Below are 14,519 nucleotides of genomic sequence, written 5' to 3' on the forward strand. Positions count from 1 at the left end.
GGCTCACACAAGCAGCTGCTTGCTAAGCAGAGTACCTAATTCAGGACTGTTTGATCGGTACAGAATCAAGCTCACACATCTTTTGGTGCACCTTCTTAGCTAGATTCCCCCAAATGTTCATTAAAAAGAAAAGGCTTTTAAAGTTGTAATGGTCATTAAAACTCCAGCCGATATGTGACAGAGACCGTTTATGATATGATTCACAATTTCCCTTATTATTTTTGTGGCGGTGGGCTGTTATGTGGTAGGCCTTTTCATTTTAACTGTTGTGCACAAAACTAAATTTCAGAAACGACATGACAATTTTGAGAGAATGTGGCTCCCAGTGCTATTTTGTGGAAGGAAGCATCTGGCAGACCCTGGCTATTTTGGATTATAACTTGTGGGGGTTTGTGGGAAGTGAAATCAAATACGTAACTCTTAGCCAAGAGGAGAGAGTTGGGCTTATTAGCCTGCTTTGTCCTTTGCCCCAAACTCCAAAGCAAGGATAAGATGGAAGTCTTTTATTTGTATCCCTGTTTTATATCACACACAGACACACACACACCCCTCCCCAGGTACACAGAGTCCCAGGCTTAGATGAGATGGATGCTATCAGAAATAGTTGCTTTTTCACCCTGTTTGCAAGAAGAAGTCACTGGGACATCTCGCTGTGTCCGAACAGTCGAAGGATGCTTTGGTGTATCAGTGAGGAGGGCAGACTTGAAAAGCAGATGCAAATCCAGGTTTCCTCTAAAATTGACAAAAGGGACCTTTAAGGATTGGCAACTAAGAATGTACTTATTCCGTCTGCGTATAGTGGGAATTCACAGCCTTTAGAAAGGACCTAAAAGTGCCCATACCTGGATAGGTCGAAGTTGGTATGCATAACAAGACTTGTCCTGTTGTCCTGTTGGGATACCACTCCCAGCACTTACCTCGTTCCAAACTCTTGGAGCAAATAAATATCTCCCATTCTGCTTCCAGAATGTCCAAATTGCTTGCTCAATAAGTTCAGAAAGACAGTCTTGGGAACCTGTCTTCACTACCATGGAAAGTGGGTTGCTTCCTTGAAGGGGGCTCATGAAGCTGTAAGAGTGCAATTCATTTTCCACCGGTGGGCCTGAGGCCATCCAGGCCAGAGGGCTTCCTGCCTCCCCACTGGGATGGAGAACAGTTAATCAAGGTGCCTTGGCTCACAACTCACAAGGGTTCCTCAAAGGGTGATGGAAAGGTCCGCTCCGCCCACAAACCGGGAGTGGATGCTGGTCTGGCTTTGAGGCGGCAGCTGCGATTGGAAGCGCTCAACGTCGGACATGCTGATCTTGCTGCACATGGAGATATCTAAGGACTTCAGCAGCCGGCACTCCTGACCGATGCACTTCAGCGTCCTAGAAAAGGGAGATTCCAGCTGATGTTGGTCTCTTTTGTTCTCCACCCACCTCCATGAAGAAAGCTCTACAACAGGGTGTCCAACCTTGGCAACTTTAAGACTTGTGGACTTCAACTCCCAGAATTCCTCAGCCAGCTGGCTGAGGAATTCTGGGAGTTGAAGTCCACAAGTCTTAAAGTTGCCAAGGTTGGACACCCCTGCTCTACAATAACCTTGCTATACCCATCTCCTTTGTAAGAAGGGTGTGGACAACCTTATGGTGGTCAGAGAGGGTTCATAATGTCTACAGTGAGGGTCTTGTAGTAGCCGGAGCAATGATAGGGGTTCCTACCACCCAGGCCGTGGATGGCTACCGGGCTGTGGCCCATTGGGAACTGGCCCCCCAAAGCGGCAGGCGAAGGCACGAAACTTCATTTGCACGTACAAGGTATTGAGATGGTGTGTGTGAAACTATTTCCCTCCACCTACGAAGGTTCTCGGTCATCCAGGTCAGGGGTTGTCCCAAAGGTGCTTTTTTTTCAAGAGGCAATTGGGCTTTCTGGTTTTTCTTCAGAGATATTTCACTTCTCATCCAAGAAACTTCTGCTCTTCTTCTTCAGAGTTGAAGAAGCTCCTTGGATGAGAAGCAAAACACCTTCAAAGAAAAACCAGACAGTCCAGCTGCCTCTTGAAAAAAAGCACCCATTCCCTCTGCTTGCCGAAACTACCGGAACCGCCCGTCCACCAAAAGGGTTGCCCCCCCCCTGTTCCAAAGTACTTCCCAAGGTCAACCGAGGAGCCTTTGGACCGCCTGGGATGCCTGAAGGCCTTCGGGGGGGGGGAACCATCTCTTTCAAACGGTGCTCGCTTACCTGGGCGTGAGCTGGTTGCAGCCAGAAAGAACGAGATGCTGCAACCTGCACAAGGATCCGGCTGCCTCGGCAAAGCCTCTGTCCGTCAGGCTTGTGCAGTGGCTCAGCGAAAGCTGCTCCAAGCTCCGGCAGTTGCGCGCAATGGCCAGGAGGCTGGTGTCGGTGATGTTGGGCACGAGGCTGAGGGAGAGGTAGCGAAGATCTGGGAAGCTAATAACCTGCAGAGGAAGGGCAGAACCAAATCCTGCGTGAGGTGCGAGGTGTAAGTCAGGCTGTTGGAAAGAAAAATCACCCTGAGCCCAGGGGTGGGATTCTACCAGTTCGCACCTATTTGGTAGAACCGGTTGTTAACATTCTAAGCAGTTCGGAGAAGCGGTTGTTAGAAGAAATTACTGGCCTAATCCTGTAAGGAAGGCAGGAAGGAAACATTCTGGTGTTGCTTACAGAAACTGCCTCTCCGTTAACCCTTATTACATTCTTGGCAGGATTAGACTTCTTGTCTCTGGAACTTCTCTGGAGTATTTTCCCCTCCTTTGCTGGCACTTTGCTTGTGTGGAGTGACCATTCAAAGTTACAATGGCAGTAAAAAAAGTGACTTATGACCATTTTTCACACTTATGACTGTTGCAGCATCCCCACAGTCATGAGAGGCCCGGCGAGGAGATGCGTGTCTCGATGTGAATGATATTGAGTTGGCCACGCCCAGCCAAAAACATGACCACCAAGCCACGCCCACCAACTAAGCCACACTCACAGAACCGGTTGTTAAAAAAATTTGAAACCCACCCCTGCCCGAGCCTATAAAGAGGAAGGACCACATGAGTATGTTTTGAAACCTGCTAGACTTTCTCAACCGTGGCGATTTTAAGATGAGTGGACTCCCAACTCCCAGAATTCCCCAGCCAGCTGTGCTTCTTTAGAAATGTTTAATGGAGTAGGCTTTGCATCGATCTCGGTGCCAGAATGCTGGTTTTCTGTGCAGAAGGTCACCATCCCTGGTCAGTTGCAGAGGTGGTATTCAACCGGTTCTGATGGGTTTTTGAGAACCGATAGTGGAAAGTTTGAGTAGTTTGGAGAACCGGCAAATCCCACCTCTGACTGGCCATGCCCCCATCTAGTCTCTGCCTCCCATTGAGTCCCAGCTGATCGGCTGGGTCTTCTTTGGTTGCCCTGCACAGGAGAACGGAGCTGGAAAGCAGGTTAGTGGGGTGGGGAGGGAATGGGGATTTTGCAGTAACCTTCCTCATCACTCCCACCAAGCCACGCCCACAGAACTGGTAGTAAAAAAATTGGAATCCCACCACTGGTGGACATCCAACTCCCAGAATTCCCCAGGCAGCCATGCTGCTTTAGAAATGTTTAATTTGCATCAATCTTGGTGCCAGAATGCTTGTTTTCTGTGCAGAAGGTCACAATCCCTGGCCAGTTGGAAGAATTTAAAAACACCCAGGGCCAAACCCCAAGAAAACCGACATTTTTTGAGTTTAGAGCACGGATGATGTAGCCTAGGCGTTGCTTCCAAGCCTCAAGCCTTGAGTGAGAAATAAATTATAGGGCTTGCACATCTAGATGGACCAATGATTCTACTTCATTTTAGATGTCCCTCCAATGGCATATGGGCCGTCCCAAACTGGAGAACGCAGCTGACTTCTCAAGCAGACATTCCTTCATAGTTTAGTTTGACTTTATTGTCATTGCACCTCGTACAACGAAATCAAACACCACCTTCAGTGCACGTCATGACCAGGATCATGACAATAAACACAAACACACATCCTTCACCCTTCACACATTGAACTGGAAACTCCTGACACCACACCAACACTGCACTATACAGCAGAATTCAAAAGAGCTGCTGCCCTGGGATAGAAGCTGTTTTTCAGCCTGTTTGTCCTTGTTTTTATTATTATCCTGTACCGTCTGCCAGTTGGTAATAGTTCAAAAAAAGGGGGTGCCCAGGATGAGATGGATCTTTGAGAATGTTTTGAACTTTTTTAAGGCAGCGGGAGTTATAAGGCTCTTCCAAAAAGGGGAGAGGGCAACCAATGATCTTCTGGGCAATGACATTAACCCTCTGGAGTTCTTTCCTATCTGCCACTGTGCAATTGGCAAACCATACAGAGGTGCAGTATGTATAGGAACATTGGCCTGGGAGAAGACCGCATCTGCTGGTCCATTGAGCAAAGCAGTTAGCAATAGCAATAAGCCCTTAGACTTATATACCGCTTTACAGACCTCTCTAAGCAGTTTACAGAGTCAACATATAGCCCCTAATAATCTGGGTCCTCATCAGAAGGATGGAAGGCTGAGTCAACCTTGAGCCGGTGAGAAACAAGCTGCCGAACTGCTGGCAGTCAGCAGAGGCAGCCTGCAGTACCGCATTCTAACCACCAGGGCGCCACCAGGGCCCTTGTCCCAATATCTGCTTTCCCCAACCCAGGAGGCCCTGTACCTTGGCTATGCTCATGTCCGTCAGCTTCCCGCAGGCGGTCAGGTCCAGCTCCTGCAGACGGGTCAAGGTGTTCAGAGAGGTTTGGCGCTGCTCTGGGGCCTTCTGTTGGTTGAGATTAACGACCGCCATTTTATCCCGCTCCAGATCCTGGGGTGGGGGGAGGAAAAACCCCATGTTGCCAAAATTCCTGCTGAACTTTGGCCCAGCATCTTTCTGTCAAAGCAAGTCGGGAAAGGTGGGTAAAAGCAGGCGAAAGCTTTCTCGGTTGCTTAGATGGCCAGGTAGCCTCCCCCCACTCAGGTGTGCTCTAAGGCGGTGATGGCTAACCTTTTCGTTGTTGCGTGCCAAAAGTGCGGGGATGTGTACGCGTGCATGCCTCCACCCATAATGCAATGCATGTGCGACTCGCCCTGCATCCCTGCACATGCATGTGTGATCCCCATGCACGCCCCGTCCCCTGCGCATGCGTGGGAGATACCCGACAACCAGCTGGCTGGTGGGAGGCGCACACGCATGTGTAGCGGATGATGGCTCGCGTGCCACTTCTGGCATGCGTGCCATAGGTTCGCCACCACGGCTCTAAGGACCATGTTGGCTTGGGAAGTGAAAGTCCCTGGATCTAGCGGCCCAAAGGTGGTATTCAGTGGTTTGTGACCAGTTCTGGAGAACTGGTAGCGGGTATTTTGAGTAGTTTGGAGAACCAGCAAATCCCGTCTCTGACTGGTCCCGCCCCCCATCTATTCTCCGCCTCCTGAGTCCCAGCTGATTGGCTGGGTTTCCTTTTGTTGCCCAGCACAGGAGAACGGAGCTGGACAGCAGGTTAGTGGGGTGGGGAGGGAATGGAGATTTTGCAGTAACCTTCCCCTGCCATGCCCACCAAGCCACGCCCACCAAGCCACACCACACCCACCAAGCCACGCCCACAGAACCGGTAGTAAAAAAAAATTGAATCCCACCACTGGCCATGTTGGCTTGGGAAGTGAAAGTCCACGGATCTAGTGGACATCCAGGGAAGGTCCATAATGGAGTATGATGCAGGAGGACAGATGGTAGGCTTCCAAAATACCAAAAGGGAATTGGTGGCTTGCAGGCCACTCCTGAGGCTATTTCAACCTCTCCTTGCAGGGTAACTTTCCCACTGCCACCGTGGAGGAAAACTCATTTCCTCGGTTAGGTGTTGTAAATATTTTGGGTGCTTGTGCTACCAGAAAAAGTGCTCCCCACCCAATAGATGTGCCCTGCCATTAGACAAAAAACTCTTGTTTGTGTGGCGACGGTGAGAACAATCGACCAATGGAACAGTGTGCCTCCAGAATTTGTGGGTGCTCCATTACTGGAGGGGTTCAAGAAGAGATTGGATGTCTATTTGTGGGGGATGACATAGGGTCTCCTGCCTTGGGGGAGGGGTTGGATTGGAAGACCTCCAAGGTCCCTTCCAGCCCAATGACTCTATGATTGTGTATTTCTATGACCGATGTCCTCTCACCTCTTTGGCGCATTCAAACTCCTCTCTGGGCTCCTCGATCCCCAACAAGCCCCAGTCGGTCAGTTCTTTACACCAGGCCAAGCGGAGGACAGTCAAGAGTAAAAGGCTGGAAGCGATGGCTTGGATGCTCCGGTTAGAAAGCGACACGCAAGACGACAGATCCAAAACCCGAAGGTTCTTGCTTAGCGCTTCAGCCAGAGAGAGCACTGTGCTGTCCTGCAGAAGAAGAAGGAGGAGACAAGATGATTGGGTTCGTATTCACCTGACCTTCCCTCGGGGGCTTCAGGGAGGCCATGGCTCTCAGTGAATTTCTGCTGGGAAGTTTCACATACAGGTAATTCTCCATTTAGGGCCAGTGACATAGGGACTGGTTGAAGTTTTGATGGATTCCAACAAAGGAACTTAAAAGGCTTGGATTTGAAATTCGGGTGTTTTCCCCTTCATCTTCCCCTGCCGTCATGCAACTACATTTTGGGCACTTTAGCAACAAGCCTGCATTTATGGCCATTTGCAGCTCCCCTGGCCTCAATTTAAATCACTTTGGAAGAGCCGTGGTGGCGCAATGGTGAGAGTGCAGTACTCCAGGCTACTTCTGCTGACTGCCGGCTGCCTGCAATTTGGCAGTTTGAATCTCACCAGGCTCAAAATTGACTCAGCCTTCCATCCAGCGGTGGGATTGAAAATTTTTTTACTACCGGTTCTGTGGGCGTGGCTTGGTGGGCATGGCAGGGGAAGGATACTGTAAAATCTCCAGTCAGAAGTGGTATCTCCGAATTACTCAAAATTTCCACTACCGGTTCTCCAGAGCTGGTCAGAACCTGCTGAATACCACCTCTGCTTCCATCCTTCCGAGGTGGGTAAAATGAGGACCCAGATTGTCGGGGGGAAATAGGCTGACTCTATAAACCGCTTAAGGAGGGCTGTAAAGCACTGTGAAACAGTATATAAGTCCTAAGTGCTATTGCTATTTCGTTCTCCCAGAAACTTAGTGTTTAGTTTCAGTTTCCAGCCAAAAAAATAACCCTAGCAAATGAAGGGTTTGCTTCATGCGACTGCTGTATTCACTTGTAAAGTAGGGTGTGGCCATGTGATGACCTGCTTTACACCTGAAATTGAGAGCTCAATTATGGCCATAAGTAGGAACATGTTATCATTTGTGGTGGACTTGCACAGAGGCTAAAAGGTATTGGACTAAAATACACACATGGTTGGAAAAAATGATTAAACAACATATAGATTTGAAACCTGAAATATTCCTATTAGGAATGGTACCAGAAGGTTATAGCAAAGAAAAGATTTACTTAATTATACATGTACTAACAGCGGCTAGGATTGTATTTGCCAAAATTGGAAAAGTGAGAAAATACCGATAGAGGGAAAAATAATTGAAAAAATATTTGAACGTGCAGAAATGAATAGAATGACATTAGAAATTAAAGAAGAAACTGAATATTACATGGTATGGAATATGTTTTATCAATGGATAGGGAATAGAACAACCTAAAAAAGGTTTGACATATTTATAGAGCAATTAGAGAAATATAAGCAAAGTTATAATGTGTGATATTATATATATGGGAATATATGTGGGAACATTGTATTGTTAGATTTGTTAAGAAGAATATCATTTATAATGTTCAAATAATTGAAATATGTACCCAAGTCGTTGCACGATTGAAGTGGAATGGTTTGTTGTATATTAAAAAAAAACTATTAAAAATTTAATTAAAAAAATATGGCCATAAGTCTAGAGCAGGGGTCCCCAAACTTGGCAACTTTTAGACTTGTGGACTTCAACTCCCAGAATTCTCCAGTCTTAGTTGCCAAGTTTGGAGACCTTTGGTCTAGAGCTACCTGGATTGCATTAAGTCAATTATTTAACCATAGTTTAGTGAAGAAAGCACTCACACGGGATTCCCCGTGTTACATTAAGCTAAAACCAAACCAGCCCATGATGGTTTAGCACAAGTGTGCGAACCAACGGTTGAACCCTATCGCTGTCCCAAAAGAAATAAATTAAAGAACTGTCATGGAACTTACCCGTAGTAATGAACAAAAGGCAACATTCAAAGATTTCAACTTGGGAGGTCTTGCGCCCGCGCCAAAAGCTTTCACCAGCTCACTGCAGCTCACCAGGCTGCATTCAGACACGTCCAAGCTCTGGAGGTGCTTCAGGTGTGACACACCCTGGAAACCAGCATCGGTCATTCTCGGGAGCTTCCCCAGGCGCAGGCACTGGAGGTCTAGAAGCCGGGAATGGATGGCCAGGCCAGCCCGGTCCGAAAGCTCAGAGCAGCCACGGAGGTCCAGTGTGGTCAGACGTGGCTGGTGCTGACACAGGGTGCTGACCGCCTCGTTGGTCAGATCCTGGCAAGCCTGCAAGATGAATTCCTGCAGATGCAGGTTCTCCACTTGGACCAGGGTCCTCATCGCCTGGCCGTTGATGTTGGTGCCGCTCAAGTCCAGGTGCTTCATGCTAGCGGCTCGCCGGCCGAGAAAGTGCAGGAGGTTGCGGAAAGACAGCAGGGCTGAGGAGTTGTAGTCTTTGGAGCCGCTGTAGCTGTCGAACTCAAAGGTCAGGTGGCAGCGGGCCAGGACGAGCTTGGCCAGCTGCGGACAACAGCTGGTCAAGCGGTTGAAAGTGAGATCGGACAAGTACCGCACGCTGGCCAGGTTCAGCTCCCGCAAATTGGCCAGAGCTTCTCGGGCTTGCGTTAACGTCTCTTTTTTGGAGAGCAGGGTGCCGGACATGAAGATGCTGTTGCAACCGCTCAGGTCCAGGGCCACGAGGCTGGGACAAGCCAGGAGGAGCTCCTCGAAGCTGGCTTCCGTCAGGCAGCTGCCGTTCAGGCAGAGGCTGCGCAGGTGGGGCCCCAGGTACTTGGCAACGTATTGGATAACATCCCGGGAAGTGGTGGAGCTGTCCAGGTTTGCCATCTTGATGTTGCACACGTGCCTTTCGGCCAAGGCCCGGATGGTGCCGAGGGAAGCGGAGGCAGCTGGGATGTTGTAGAGGACATTCTCCTAGAATTGGAGCAAAGCAGGGTCCGTCGTGAGGACGGAGAAGTAGCCCATCGTACGTTTAACGACAGGTACCAAGGCCTGGGAAAAAGTGACTTACAGCCCCATCCTTGAAGTTACAACTGCTGCATCACCCCTATGGTCACATGATCGCAATCCAGGCGCTTAGCAACCAGCTCGCACTTCCAACGGTTGCTGTGGTAATGGGATCATGATTTGTTGACAAGCGTATTTGTCTGAAATAGTATAGGTTTTCCTGCCTGAGCAGGGGGTTGGACTAGAAGACCTCCAAGGTCCCTTCCAACTCTCTTATTCTGTTCTGTTCTATTCTATTCTATTCTATTCTATTCTATTCTATTCTATTCTATTCTATTCCTTCTACATTCTATTCCTATTCTGTTCTATTTCTCTACATTCTATTTTTTCTATTCTATTTCTCTACATTCTATTCTATTCCATTCCTATTCTATATTCTCCTCTACGTTCTGTTCTGTTCTATTCTATTCCCTCTACATTCTATTCCTATTCTGTTCTATTTCTCTACATTCCATTCCATTCCATTCCATTCCATTCCATATTCTATTCTATTCTATTCTATTCTATTCTATTCTATTCTATTCTATTCTATTCTATTCTATTCTATTCTATTCCATTCCATTCCACTCCACTCCACTCCACTCCACTCCACTCCACTCCACTCCACTCCACTCCATTCTACAAAGTCAGTTGTGGAAGCCGGGTTCGCGTAACAACCCCATGATTCATTTAACGATTGTGAGATTTGTTTAACACATACGATGATTTACTTGATAAGCATAATAAAAATGGGCGTAAAAATGAGTCTGGTGATATGATGACTCATTTTACGACTGTAGCAACTTGCAATGGAAAATTGCAGTCCCAACTGTGGGTTTTTTAAGTCAAGGACTATCTATATTCCCAAGGAGACTAATTTGATATAGTGTACTTCCAAATTGATTGCCAATATCTTTTTGATGTTTGGAGACACATTTTATAGAGGAAGGGGGATGGTTTTTTGGGGATCCCCTTCTTTTAAAGAGGGGAATTTGAAAAGAAGACCTGGGAAGTGAAACGCTCTTATTGCCATCTTTAAAATCTTGTAAAATAAGCCAATCTTCCCCACTGTAACAAATCATATTAACATACGGTCACTGGCAAATTGGAAGGCTGAGACGTTGCTCCGAAATCTGTAAAAATTGCCCAATCCTAAAACAAAGGAGATTTTCTAAAAGAGGATTGCCTTCAGGAGGAATAGAAAGCGTAGGTGAGCGTGTTTAAGCCCACAAAGGTTTTACCTGTCGCAGAGAGTCTTGGGCTGCAAAATACCAGGTTCGGTTAACCAGGGATGCCTCTTTTCTGTCAGAAATAGGTAGAAAGCTCAAGATGTAAGCGATGACCTACAAATGAAAAAGCAGAGGCCAACTTAGCTGTTCAAACTGAAAAGAGAGTCAATTTATCTGATGGGAAACGTCATCTAAAGATGTTGAGATGCTTGTTACGCTCTATGGTGTGACCTACTTGGAGATAAAGAGAATTTAATGAATGGAAGAAGGATTGGAAAAACATAACGCTTCCTTGCATTGTGATCCTATGGAGCGAAAATTGAATACATTGGGTCTGGATGACACAAAATTACTTCAACTGAATCATTGGACAGAAGTCTTCAGAAGCAAGCAAAGATATACATGCATTTTGAATATTTATTGCTATAAATTCCAGGGCAGTGGTTTCTGATGTAAAGTCTGCCTCTAATTTGCATCTACATTTTGACTATCTGAACAGTATGCTAACTGTTGGAAAAGGAAACATCCGGATTTCTTCTGCTTTGGCTTAATATAGCGAGAGTGAAATTAATTTCACATGTTCACATGATGGGAAACCATGTGGCTTAGAAGAAGGAAGTCTTCTACGAATCTTATTATCCACTTGTTCAGTTTAATTTGCTAATAAAATGCCACAGGCTGCTGACCTTTATGAAGAGCCGGATGTGATTAAAGCTATAAAATAGTAAATGATTTACTGTAATTGTCTCTGAACAACAACAAGCCATTGTGTGTGTGAACAAATATTCTGATAGCAGCTGCCACTAGCCATAAGAAAACATTTTAATTACAGTACTTGTTTGTTTAATCTGAAGAAAAACAACAACCATATCTCGTTTTGCATTGAGGTTGATGAGTTTTTATGTTTACTCATGTTGGGGTTTGCCAAAAACCTATTCTGATCTAGATAAGATGTCACCATCAAGACCAAAAAGTATTCTGAGAAAAGATTAAAGAAAGCTATAAGCCACAGTTTACAAGCTCCAATTGTTGGACCCATGCAACCGGAAATGCCTGAATCAGACAATTTCCAGTTAATTTTAGCACCATGCAGAAAAACCAGTCAGTAGGTTTGTTAATATTGTTCATTATAGAAACAACTAAATTATCTGTTATTCCATCTTCTATCTAGTCTTAAATGAATGGTTTATGAAGCAACCAACACTGAAGCTTCGAGCAAAGAAATCATAAAAAATAACCTTTAACAGTGTTTTGTAAAGGCTCTATAAAATCATTTTGTGAAGCAACTTTTTCAAGGAGTGGCTTTTATCCTAGAAGAGCTGTGTGTTTTAAAATAAAAAGGGACTTCTTTTTAAAAGCAATTGTGCTCAAAAGGGAACAAGTTATCTCAATGGAAACTGAAAAAGGGGTGGGTTTTTTTATTAGGTACATACAGTGACATGTTTGTCTCAAGGGGAGTTATACAAAATAATGTTAGGAAATGTCTGAAACTCTGGATTGGGGTCAGTTTTCTTTTTTAAAAACGGTTTCAGTCACATGAGGAGAGGATGTGACCAAACCTTGCTATGATAAAATGATTATTTTCACATTAAGTTCCTACAGCAACATCAGACAGCTTTGGATGGACTAATTCAGTGTATTACCTCCATGCCTTCCGAATAGGATTTTATTACCCACTAGAATTCCAGTTTCAGATAACTGTGTATCTGTCTGAGGAATGTGGTGATAAGCTCTACTATTAGAAAAAAAACTGTTGTTTTTTCCTTTCATTAATGTGATTATCAATCTTCACTCATTCCTTGACCCTGATGCCATGATTTGGGTAATCCAGTTACCTATTCCTTGTTGAATGTGAAAATTGTCCTGTTGTTTAAACACAACATAAGCCGATTTTCATGTACAAACAGGTGGATTCTTTCATTTAAAAGAGTTTCCAATGCAAGAACAGAATAAACGAACCAGCAGCAGTAAACATCTATATGTAAATTATAATAACAATTGGAAGAATTTCACTCTGATCAAAGAAACTAGAAAACAAAAATGGAAGTGAATATTAGTAGCTCAGGGTTGAATGGTGTTCTCTGAATTTGTTTTCCTGCAAACATTTCATTACCCAATTAGGTAACATCATTACCTAGTGCTAGTGAGTGTATGGTTTGCTCCTTGTTTATGTACCGTATATTTGCCTTGCCAGTGTTGGTGAGAATGTGGTTTTGTCCTTGGTTGTTCTTTGAACAGAGTATTCTTTTTTTGCTTGGCTGTTTGTCGGGTTTTAATCCCTGCTTATCAGGGTATTGGTTGCTGGAGAGGATGATCTTCTGATCTTTTCATTTCCTTCTTAACTTTTTTATCATCTCTTTTGAATGGTGTATAAATGTGATATAATGTGATATGTCTCTATGTGTTGATGGCTGATTTGTCTGAATGACAAGCTCCCAGGAATTACTACTGGTTTTGGATTTAGCTTGATCTAGCATGCTCATCACAGTTTCCCAGGTGAAACGATGGCTGAATCCATGTGTTGTGAAATTAAGGAGTTTTCATTGTGTCTTGTGACTGCTGGCTGATTGTCAGAAAAGGGGAAAAGGTGGGTGGGTGGGGGGAATCAAGAAAAAGAATTGGGTGTCTTGAACCCTGAATCTGGGTTTACGTATTACTCAAATCCAGGGTTTCAAATCCTCCTCAAAGAAACTGTGAAAATGTGACGAAGTTCCATAAGCGACTGACTAACAACAACAACAAAATGCAGTCAATTTTCTATTATGAAATTTTGCCTCTTGATCAAGAGTTCTCGGAACATTTTTTTTTTCAAACATTCTAAGCATGGAAATTTGAAAATCCATCCCCTGGATATAACACAATTTATTTGGTTTTGGTGTACCAAATTGTGTGAACCTACTCACTTGTTGAACTTGATGCATTTCAGTTAGGATGTACAGTAAATACATCAATTATTTTATTCCTCAGCAATTTAAAAAAAAAAAAAAGGTTGCCCAGGGCAAGAAACCTCTCGTCAGGCCTGTGTCGGTTCTGCATAAGAGGGTTTGCAATATTTACAATTTCCTCTAAACCTTGCTATTTTCTTTCAGAAACAAGACTTCCTTGCTGGTAAAAAAGCAAGAAGCGGAGTGGCCCCAAGATTAGAGTCTAGAAAGATCAAGTACACAGTTCCTCATTTAGACAGCTTCAGATGCATCTTAAAGCATCTGCAGGTAATCATCTCCAAAGCATTTTGTCCAGCACAATCACATTTTCCTCTTTCAGGACTCTGCACTGCAATTTTCCCCCAGCATTAAAAATAAAATAAAAAATATTGCTTTACAAAGCAATATCCAGACTAATCATTCCAGCCATGACAGCAAACAATTCTCCTTGCTCCTTTAGCATAAATTTGGCATAAATCTCTGCAGCAGCCCAGCTCCTCAAGTTTAATGTCATAAAATTCTGCAGCTGGAAAAAGACCCCAAGCCTCATCTAGTAGTCCAATTTCGGGCAGCAACACCGCCATCCCGGTGGCTGCCCGGTCTCTCCTTAAAATCCGGGCGCGATGGAGAAGACGACACCCCTGCAAGGTAGACTCTTTCTCGCTCCCCCCCCCCGGCGCATCTTTAACCTTGAGGAAGTTTCTCCTTAAGTGGATGCAAAATGTAGGAACCTGCAAATTATACACGCGGCTAAGATCAAAGAAGAAAAATCACAAAAACCCGGAGGAAGAGAAATAGGACATTTAAGGAGCAACCCCGAAACAAACAAACAAACAAACAGATACCAGCAGAGATGCTGACATGCGTTTGCAGACACGTCTGGATGCATCCACGCGGGTCGAGTGCGGAGCACAGGAAACCTGGGAGGACTCCACGGAGCAGCATATCCGCGTCCTTGATCGTCCTTACCTCTACGGGCAGCCTGCAGATGTCCATCGCCGGCCGGAGGTCATAAGACGAGCAAAAGACAAGAGATGGATAAAGAAGCGGAGCCGCCTCCAACGGCCGGCCCCGCCCGCGCCCCGCCCACCAGCTCTTGCTCCTCCTCC

The 14,519-nt window shown here is 45.3% G+C and overlaps 1 protein-coding gene across 4 annotated transcripts; it reads right to left on the bottom strand.

The window, feature by feature from the left end:
• Nucleotides 1-427: 427 nt before the first annotated feature.
• LOC113414912 (uncharacterized) lies at nucleotides 428-14,487 on the bottom strand. 4 transcript variants are annotated; one of them, XM_087971587.1, is made up of 7 exons: nucleotides 14,256-14,487; nucleotides 10,499-10,600; nucleotides 8,202-9,185; nucleotides 6,162-6,377; nucleotides 4,676-4,822; nucleotides 2,224-2,441; nucleotides 428-1,370 (listed from the first exon to the last, which is right to left on the bottom strand). In XM_087971587.1, exons 1-7 carry the CDS (start codon nucleotides 14,271-14,273, stop codon nucleotides 1,196-1,198), a joined length of 1,860 nt encoding a protein of 619 aa, XP_087827713.1. In that variant the 5' UTR covers nucleotides 14,274-14,487; the 3' UTR covers nucleotides 428-1,195. The 4 variants fall into 4 exon arrangements, with proteins under 4 accessions (XP_087827713.1, XP_087827711.1, XP_087827712.1 ...); XM_087971585.1 differs by having other exon boundaries at nucleotides 4,676-4,888; XM_087971586.1 differs by having other exon boundaries at nucleotides 14,380-14,486.
• Nucleotides 14,488-14,519: the final 32 nt, after the last annotated feature.

The sequence above is a fragment of the Notechis scutatus genome, chromosome 9 (assembly GCF_049901735.1).
Source record: "Notechis scutatus isolate UNSWTSFEM ecotype Mainland chromosome 9, rNotScu1.2, whole genome shotgun sequence".
In the NCBI taxonomy this organism is placed as follows: Eukaryota; Metazoa; Chordata; class Lepidosauria; order Squamata; family Elapidae; genus Notechis; species Notechis scutatus.